General features: G+C 41.7%; 1 protein-coding gene across 1 annotated transcript; it reads left to right on the top strand.

The window, feature by feature from the left end:
* The first annotated feature begins 5,429 nt into the window (after nucleotides 1-5,429).
* RPS27L (ribosomal protein S27 like) lies at nucleotides 5,430-8,887 on the top strand. Its single transcript, XM_057399624.1, has 4 exons — nucleotides 5,430-5,556; nucleotides 5,729-5,837; nucleotides 8,173-8,283; nucleotides 8,701-8,887. The coding sequence occupies exons 1-4, from the start codon at nucleotides 5,551-5,553 to the stop codon at nucleotides 8,727-8,729; spliced, it is 255 nt and encodes an 84-aa protein (XP_057255607.1). The 5' UTR covers nucleotides 5,430-5,550; the 3' UTR covers nucleotides 8,730-8,887.
* The last annotated feature ends 1,540 nt before the right edge of the window (nucleotides 8,888-10,427 follow it).

Genomic DNA, 10,427 nt, shown 5'->3' with positions numbered 1-10,427 from the left:
CCTGCCACGGGCAGGGACCCCTTCCACTAAAGCACCTTGCTCCAAGCCCCTGTGTCCAACCTGGCCTTGAACACTGCCAGGGATGGGGCAGCCACAGCTTCTCTGGGCACCCTGTGCCAGCGCCTCAGCACCCTCACAGGGAAGAGCTTCTGCCTAAGAGCTCATCTCAGTCTCCCCTCTGGCAGGTTCAAGCCATTCCCCTTGGCCTGTCCCTACAGGCCCTTGTCCCAAGCCCCTCTCCAGCTTTCCTGCAGCCCCTTTAGCCACTGGAGCTGCTCTAAGGTCTCCCCTTCTGGAGCCTTCTCTTCTCCAGGCTGACCCAGCCCAGCTCTCTCAGCCTGGCTGCAGAGCAGAGCTGCTCCAGCCCCCATAGCACCTCCGTGGCCTCCTCTGAGCTCACCCAAGCAGGTTCAAAGCTGTCATACATGGTTAGCCTGCACATTCCAAACACACAAAAAAATCAGTCTATGTCATTAACCTACAATTTGATGGGGTGAAACAGGGCTAAACTATTCCAGCGCCTGGCTACAGCTGTATTTGTGCAAAGTATTCCAAGGAATCACAAAAAAAAAAAAAAAAAGGAAAATATTTTAGCCATTATAAACCTTGAAAACTCAAAAGCTATTCTGCTCCTAGTTATCAGTTATTCCAAACCTTTCTTGTTAAGGGTCTCAGTTTGGTGGTGTTCCTGGCCAATACATGTTTGTCATAACAAACCATCAAATATCCAATGACGGAGCTGGTGTAAATCTCTGCAGAAGACGAATATCATGAATGATAACCAAGCTTTCAGTTAACTGTATCAAGATCTAATTTTACATGACAGAGGCTGTGTTGTGATTCAAGTACAAATTTCATTGTTTGAGACCTCTGGAGACCAGAATATCATCTGACAGAGCAGGATCAAGGCAACAAAACAAGGATAGGGGGAATTGCCAGTTCTTTTTTTTTTACACACTTTGAGACCTCTGCTGAGCTCAAGGCTTTGGAAATGTGGCTGCTTGGTTCATTTTTGTATTGTATAATTAGCAGCGGGGCTGTTCAGATGTTAAGATGGGTTGTTAAGGTACTCATTACAAGACTAAATCTTATACACGATAATGGCAACCTGGCACTGTAGCAGTTAAACCAAATCGGTTAATTCTTTCAGACTGGCATGGATCATCATATTATAGGAAATGGCAAATAAAAAACTAATCTCTGAAACACTTCCCTGTATCTGTATTTTCAGAGACATGAGTTGCTACATATTGTAACGCCCATACTTAAGATTACTCCACAATCGTATGTCAGCATTGAAGAGAGTAATTTTGGGGTTAATATTCACTCTTGAGTTTTATGGAACAAACAGGCTTCCATATGTCTCTGGAGCAATATGTTTGCGATCACCATCTGTTACACAAGAGGAGTTTTATAGAAAAATAATGCAAATTACTTCCCTCTTCAATTACATGAGGGCTTTGCAATACTGCGCCGGGTTTGGGAAAGTGCCAGTCTTCCAGATTCAAGGGACAGATGTTTACTTAGCCATGAACTTTAAAAACAAGATATAAAAATTAAGAGTTACATTTTTTTATCTTTTAGAACATGGAAAACCCAGAATTGTACAATGTACACTTTGAATATCCTAGTAAAACCCTGAGGAGTACTATCAAAGCTGTTAAGGCTCAGTAACCAAGGCACTATGATACCTCATCATGAAAACTTGTGACTATTTTACCAACACCTACATTTTTAAGGAAAAAAAACAAACCAAAAGATTCCACTGCTACTTCATTCCCACTCTCATTTTCACTCTCTCAGATGATAGATGTCATTACCTTGAGCTTTTAAAAACCTCTTTTCCCCTCAGTTCAAAGGTGAGACTGGTTAAGTAAAGAGAACTGTGTGGAAAGATGTCTTTGATCAAGCCCTTCTGTTCAATGCATACAAAATTGTAGGAAAATCTACATCTTAATTGCTTAAGTACAAGGTTTCAAAAAAAACAGTCGTGTTTAAAACCTGTGGGTAGAACCAGAACCGTGTTATTTTGACGTTAACTGGAATCCACAGGTCCAAGTCCTACAAAAGTTAATCTTATAAGGCATGTTTGTCCCAAATGCCACCTCACTGCAAATCATTATCACGAGCTTTGCTCTTTAGCTTTTGGACTCTGCTAACTAATATCATAATATTTTTGATGTATATCTATAACAACTCTGGTTTTGGCAGATGCCTCTGCAATTTATTACTGTTTGATGACCATCATGTGACACCCCTTTAAAAATAATGTTAACTTATTCCCCAGTTGCAGTAAATAAGTTTTTCACTGCAGGTGGATACTTCTGTGCTCATTCTACACTTTGTCTTACTGCATTTGGTATGTCCATATGTCCCGCTTTTAAGTCCCAGTTTAGGAAAGATGAACACATAGGTTCAAGTCTTGTGGTCTTTACAAAGAATAGTACTCTCCCTTACTCTCGTGATCTAAATGTCTGAATTTTCCAGATGTATATGCTGTAGAACTTTATATAGGAGCGGTTAAATCAAGTAATTATCAGGTGAAGAAAAATTTCTTAAAATATGTTTAGTTCAGTTCAGAAAGGAAAAGCACCGTAAGACTCTTAGAGAATCATAGAATAGTTAGGGTTGGAAAGGACCTTAAGATCATCCAGTTCCAACCCCCCTGCAATGGGCAGGGACACCTCACACTAAACCATGTCACCCAAGGCTCTGTCCCACCTGACCTTGAACACTGCCAGGGATGGAGCATTCACAACTTCCCTGGGCAACCAATTCCAGTGCCTCACCACCCTAACAGTAAAGAACTTCCTCCTTATATCCAATCTAAACTTCCCCTGTTTAAGTTTTAACCTGTTACCCCTTGTCCTGTCACTACAGTCCCTAATGAAGAGTCCCTCCCCAGCATTCTTATAGACCCCCTTCAGATACTGGAAGGCTGCTATCTGTAAGTTCCCTTAACTTCAAGGTTTGCTGTAGTAGTGCTAAAAGTTGACCTTCTTTAAGTTCCAGAGCTCATCTAAACTATCTCAGCATAAGCATATTTAAACCAAATGAATGGTTTACACCATTAATGCCACGGTTTACACCATTAATTTATAATCCATTAAAATTGTAATACTTAATGCTGCAGTATAGGCAAAACCACAGGGAGACTGTGCTGCACATCAAACATACCACTTGAAGTGAACCTACTTATTCTGAGTGCAGCTTAGAGCTGGCTAGTGCATGCAGATCTAAAAGGTCTTAATGACAATACTCTGTGGTAGAGACAGCATTTCTCTCCTCCTTAACTTGCAACTTAAACTCTGCTGTGTTTCTGTTTTCTAAAGAGTATACTTCAAAAAAGCTTCAGTCATTACGATTGAAGGTAATGCATTACAACTGACTCGTCCAGCAGGTCACTGAACTACAAGCAGTTATGAAAAGGAAATGAATCTCCAGTACAACCAAAATAGAGAACCAGAGGAATGTGTCCAAAACACATCCTGTTTTCAGATCATCCTGTGTGCCCCTCCTTCCACAGAAACCAATTTTTAATGTAAACTGTGACTCTAAAGTCTTCCTCACGCACCAGAGGCTCCTTGCAGGAAAGATGTTAAGAAGAGAAAGCTGGGAGGAAGAGGGGAAGAAGGGCGGCACTTTAGAAGTTGTCTTTTTTTGTTGGTGGTGCTTCATACATTGCAAAGGTTATTTTCTTAAAGGAAAAATGTTTTTCTCCTTCAGATTCTGAATTAAGAGGCTTAAACAGATGATTCCCCTTTCCTTCTGCTCGCAGATAAATTACATGCATTTGAAGAAGACTGAAAGGTAGTAGGAACAACCAAAACTCGAGAACTGACTGCACTGACAGCTGGTTCGTGTTCCTCGCGTCACATGACAGCATGCAGAGGAAAATATGAGTCAGAGCCTTTCATACTAAATTCCCCATGATATAACAAAAAATAATTCCAAAATACCACTATTTGTGTGTCATCACCACTCCAGCCCATAAGGAAGGTATGCTAACATAGCATTACAACGTTACAAGACAATGGTTGCGATGATGAGAAAAGGGAAACCAATGTAATGGCTTGGAGCACTACAACACGGTGGTCTGCTCTTGGGTTTTGGGATGGGAAGAAAGCGTTGTGAAAGTCACGTACAGTGTCAGCACTGCAGAGGCCATTCCAGCTTTGGGAGTATTGTTGTCACAAAGATATGTTTCTATAAACTTCCATCTCCACCTGTGCTCATGGCAGACTTTTAAAATACTGCCTGCTAAACGCATCAGTTCTCTCCCCCAGATGGAGAAAAAGGAGGAGGAGGAGGAGAGCTCAGCACGCTGCCTCTTGTACATTTTAGAAGACTTTCCATACCGCCCACTTTCATGCGTCCCAGGCCTATTGGTGCCACTTACCGGGCTTGTAGTGAATTACACCTTTAAATGTTGGGACTTGAGATCCGAGAGTCTTTACAGATGATATTTGTGATTATTTTCACAATTTGACTTATGGAAAAAAAAACCACTCAGGCTCTTACTAAAAAGATTGATGAAAATTCTGTTGTTTTTTTTCCTTCCCACTATCTCCAACATTTTGATTTCCATGAGGGTCTCCAAGTTGACCGGAGCCCATAAATGGGAAGTAGAGAATTTCTTACGCATTTTGCTTTTCGATTGGGGTGGCAAACTGAGAAAAAACCCCCCACCCCTGCACATGAGCACAGCTTCACCCAACGTGTCTTTTACTGCGAAACACCACAAGTGACAATGTAGTCAGCATCTAATATAAAAGTAGATGGGACTTCTAGATCATAGAATCATAGAATTACAGAATCAGCCAGGTTGGAAAAGGCCTTTGAGATCAAGTCCAACCGTTCCCCAGCACCACCAAGGCCACTACTAACTCATGTCACTGAGAGCCTTGTCTACAAGGTTTGTGAACACTTCCAGGGACGGTGACTCCAGCACTGCCCTGGGCAGCCTGTTTCAATGCGTAAGCAGCCTTTGGGGAAGGAATTGTTCCTAATTATACCTTTGTTAGAGGGGAAAATGAGCAGACTTTTTGAAAAGAGAACTGGAAGCACATTAGGACTATCATTCTCTGTGCTTAACCAGTTTCTGACTTGCAGGTAGAGCGAGCACTGCGGCACTGCCCCACCACAAACTGCCATGGCCATCCCAAAAGGTCTCCCGCTGTCTTTTCCTGTGATTTTGTGCCATTTTGTCGGCGCGGAAGCAGCGGGCGCTCGTACAGAGGTGCTCTGCAGGAAGCCAGTGCACCGTGCACACAAGCTGCACTGATTTCCTGGTCAACTAAAGGGACACGGGTGACACGCAGGGCAGTGACCCGCTCGCAGTGTGGCAGTCCCGCACACCACATCCCCAAGAGGACGCAGCGGACCCCTTCGCCCCATCGCCCCCCGCAATCTCTCCTGCTCCCGCTCCTCCTCCTGCGGGAGAGCCGGGGGGCCCCGCCCGCCGGAAGCAGGGGCGGCAGCGGCAGGAGCAGCTCTGGTCGGGGTCGGGGTGCGGGTCCGGGTCCGGGTCCGGCGCCGCTGCAGGCCGAGATGCCCGTAAGTTGTTCCGAGCCACGGCCGGAGCCACCGCGATACCGCGCCCCGAGGCCGCCGGGGCCGGGGCCGTTGCTCCCAGTGCTGCGGCCGTGCTCGGGCACAGGCTGGAGGCGGCTTCGCGGCGTCCAGCCTGTGCGTTGAGCCCAACACTTCTGTGCTCTGCCCTCCCCAGCTGGCCAAGGACCTGGTGCACCCCTCCGCGGAGGATGAGAGGAGAAAGCACAAGAAGAAACGGCTTGTGCAGAGCCCCAACTCCTACTTCATGGATGTAAAATGCCCAGGTAAGTATCTAAATTATATCTTACAGAAAGGATCAGAACTAATTCTGTACACGGGTCATCTCCATTAAAGGTCTGATTTTCTTTTTTCCAATATAAATGTCGTTTATCTGTTCTGTACAGAAAAAATCAGTCCATATATTGCTCTGTTTGTTTAACAACGAGTGTTTTCACCCTTTTTCAAAAGTGAATGTAAACAACAGGGTTTTTATTTTTCTTTCCGGAGGTCTGGTGCGTTTCCGACCAAGTAGGCACACACACACACACGCACCTCCCTTCAGATTTACATGTATGGAGATGAAATTACAGAATCCCAGCCTGGTTTGGGTTGGAACAGGCCTTAAAGCTCATCCAGCTCCGACCCCCTGCCACGGGCAGGGACACCTTCCACTAAAGCACCTTGCTCCAAGCCCCTGTGTCCAACCTGGCCTTGAACACTGCCAGGGATGGGGCAGCCACAGCTTCTCTGGGCACCCTGTGCCAGCCCCTCAGCACCCTCGCAGGGAAGAACGTCTGCCTAATGTTTAATCTAATTCTTCCCTCTCAGTTTAAAACCGTTCCCCCTTGACCTTTACAAGGACATGTGCTTAAATGTCCTTGTAAAAAGTCCCTCTCCAGGTTTCTTGTAGTCTTTTTTCTTGCTTTAAAGCATCCGTGGCTCAAGTTTCAAATGGAAGACAACATTGTTTTCCTCCTTCTGCAAGCTGATTGATTCTGGAAGAGCACCCAGAAAAACTTTTCACAGGGATATATGCCGGCAACTGTAATTTTACATAGAAAGTGAAACATCTACAACTGCCTTTATCACATGCTGCTGTCAAGAAGCAAGGTGACATCTAGCACACACATACAGGGGTTTGCTTCTGCTTTGCAAAGATTTTCACCAGTTTGGCTCAGAAACATCAGTATAACCATCTTCTCTTTTATAAACTAAAACCTGGGGTTTTCCAGCACAATCAATGGAGGATGTTCTACCAGCAAACACCTTCTTCTGTCAGCACAGCTACATCCATGTGTAGGCACAGAAACTGTCAAGTGTGCTTAACTTATTTACTGTTTACTACTGTAGCAGTCAGAAAATGCATAGACTTACTTACAGGAGTGATCATCCCGACTAGAAGAAGGGAACTGTTGCTGTAGTCAGGTTTTCTAATTATCTTATCTTTTCTTAGTAGCTTAGATTCCTAAGGAGCTCTGAGACATTGTTTTCCATCTAAAAGTGATGTGAATCCATTAAAACAGATTGAAAGTACAGTGTGGTTACTTTTAAAAAAACATGGTTGAAGGCTAAGCTACTGATACTGCTTCTTTTTTTCAACTTTCTTCAAACCAGTGTGCATGCACACACATACTACAATACAGTTAATGTCAACACAGGCCCATAGGTCATTGCTTATTTTCATTATTGTTGGATTAATTGGTTACTGAGTTTGAGGGGCATACAGAGCAAAGCAGGAGAACTTCGATATTGACAGGAGCCTTAAGCAAGAGGCGCCAAGAGCTTTCTAAGGCCCTTCCTCACAACATACATTCTATCTTATTTTTGGGGTCCGAGCATGCTGAAAATGGAATCTGTGCTCACCTTTATCTGTCTATTCTGTACATCCACATCTAGACAAAATCTTTTACAAATTTTCTCCCTCCAAAAATTCCTTGTGGGTAATTAAAAACACTTTTTAGGGAAAAGAATGAAAGCAGTGAAATTTGCTTGTCTAAGCCATGTGTGACAGTGATTTCATTCTTTTATAAGTCATATAATTTAGAAGTTGTAGACAAAGTGCTGCTGATGCCTCTTCTTGCATCTGGAATTAGTGAAGTTATTCTGTGCAAGTCTTACTCGGATATGATGCTAGCTTTATAGAATGCAACTAAGCACATGCCTTATGGGCACCGATTATTAACAGAAAGCAAACATGGATTCAAACATCAGTGTTTATATTCACAGCTACCAGACTTTGCCAACAGCAATGTTCTATTATTACAAGTTAAATATTTCCCTAGGTAGATGGGTGGTTCTAATCAACAGAGAAGGCTAGTCTAGTTCTCCTTGACTCTTTTGCAGGAGACATATCACAGGCTAATTAGGGCTTTACAGCTATCAGGCTATGTTGATTTTCATCCTGGGTTCAGTTAACTAACTAGCTTTCATACGCATGCCAGTAAAAGCAACTAGTTCATATCACGGTAACCACGTTTTGCTTTGTTTTATTTGGTTTGCTGTGGAATGAAATAGAGATGCCTTTTTGGACAAGTGTATTTCAAGTACCTGGTTCAATTACACATACAAAAAATCATGCTAGAAATGGTCAATGGAAATTTTAATCGTGCTGTTTTCCAGGATGCTACAAGATCACCACTGTATTCAGCCATGCTCAGACAGTTGTTCTGTGCGTAGGGTGCTCAACTGTCCTGTGTCAGCCTACTGGGGGTAAAGCCAGACTAACAGAAGGTAAGAGGCAATGTTCAGTAGCCTAAAACTTCCACTTATGTAAATGCATTTATGTATCTAGAGCTTGCAAACATTTTAGCTTTGATTTTGAAAATGGTACTGGAACACTTATCTTGCAAATTGCTTAGAGTTGGGGTTTGTATGACTAAAGGGGTGGAACAGCAGAATGAAGTTTTAAAAGGCATCTGGAAGAAAAGAAATAGTATTCCTTGCCCTTATTTTAGTAAGAATTATACAACGGCTGTGTTGCCTGGTTGAGTCAGAGAAGACTTGAAGTACTAAATCTTCACCTATTATGGTACCTGAGGTTTAAATTTATCGCATGAATTTTCCTACTTAGGTTGGGTGGGCAGTTTTGCAAGGCAGCCTGACAATGCAAGGACTATTCATCCCTATACTCATTTGATTTGTTCACAGGCTGTTCATTTAGAAGAAAGCAACACTAAACACTTGAGCATGTGGGTTTGGATCTGTGCTCCTGAAAGCCTTACCAGTTTAAAAATGCCTGTTAATACAATGTAATTACAATTGATTTTGTAAAGATTACATGCACTAGTGACTAATGAGCTGCAATCTCTTTTTCAATAAATAATTTGAAGTGCAATATTTTTCCTGCAGGTTTGCATTCAACTGAGCTCTATTTTTATAGTTTTATTTTTAAACAGTATATTGTTAATTGGGAGGTGTCATTTAATATGAAAACCTCGGGCTTGCAGCTTCCTTGCCCTCATTTATCAACTCCAGCAGTGTGATGCATATGGTGACAGAAAACTGCTGTAAGAGTGCATTTTGTATACTTCACTACTGCAAGGGTTGCAAAGGCTAGATAGATTTAAAATGGCTCGCTTGCTTTCAGCATTACATTAGTCCCTCTATCACCACATAAGTAATGTGGTGATAAATGAAAATACAAACTTACTTATGTTCAGCTGCTTTTCTGTTTTGTTTGGGGATTTTTTTCCCCTTCCCTCTAATCTGGTCTTGAAACTGCATTTGGTATTCTGTGCAGAGATTTCTATACAAGAGAAAAAAAGGAGTCTTTTGCAAAACACGGAAAGCATTTAGTATAGAGAAGGCATATGGTGTATAACCAACAATAATGACTTATTGTTGTTACTGCTGACACAAAGTACGTTAACAACTGTGAATGGTATCATCATTAAAAAAACCCCAAACTAGTACAGCAAACACATGTACACTTTTAGTATTAAATACTGACATTAAATGATTACCTTTTTGCAGCAAGGTTTTTAAAAGCCATTACTTTCTAAATGGCTGATAAAAGGCACATTTTCTTTTTTAAACCATGAGAAAACATTCAAACTAAGTTTTACATGTATCTTACTTTACTAGATAATGGCTCAACATCTCTTTCAAAGTATCTAGTGTCTTGTGAGCTAATTATTTTTGGGAATTTCTATTTAGCATGCATCCTTTTTATGACTTACAAAAATATGTTTCTAGTAAATAAAAAAAACTAAACCCTAAACCTGGTATTGCAATTCATTGTATTAAGTTTTATTTAATTTAATTCAAACAGCAGTGAACACATAATTACCAGATGCAAAAAAATAGGTGTTTGATACAGAAACAGATGCACCAATTTAATATACATGCCTTTTAAGAAAAGCAGAGTTTTATGTTAGTGCCATACCGTGTTTTCTAAATAAAGGTTAATTTAAGTGCAAGTTTGTCATGAAAGCTGCTCTTAACTGACCAGTTTCCCACACTTAATGCCAGTCCATCAAATAACTGCTTTCAGACTAAAGATCAAAACAGTAATATTAATTCACTTGTGACCTCAATATGTATGCTAAGGCCAGATTGAATCTTAGTCTCCTGTACCTCTGCCGTCTCTTCCTCTACATCCAAAAGGTAAGAATTCATGATTGAGTAAATACCAAATCAGAAAAAGTCCATGACACATTTTGTTCCAGGTACTGGAAGATGAAATTCAGACATCATAGCATCTCTAATACTGTGTATGTGTCAGAAGGTTTTTTAAAACCAGAAGGTTTTTAAGCTACAATATGAAGAACATGATATGTATTTAAAAAGTTGGTGGCTAAACAAATTCCATCAGGGGAGTGAGGCACTGTCATTAATATCTTGGTGTTAGAAGTGCCTTAGACACTTCTTACCTT

This window comes from Pezoporus wallicus, unplaced genomic scaffold, assembly GCF_028554395.1.
Source record: "Pezoporus wallicus isolate ANWC-B61680 ecotype Strahan unplaced genomic scaffold, APGP_CSIRO_Pwel_v1 contig_3952, whole genome shotgun sequence".
In the NCBI taxonomy this organism is placed as follows: Eukaryota; Metazoa; Chordata; class Aves; order Psittaciformes; family Psittacidae; genus Pezoporus; species Pezoporus wallicus.
The sequence above is the reverse complement of the archived record's forward strand: the minus strand, read 5'-3'. Positions and strand labels throughout refer to the sequence as shown.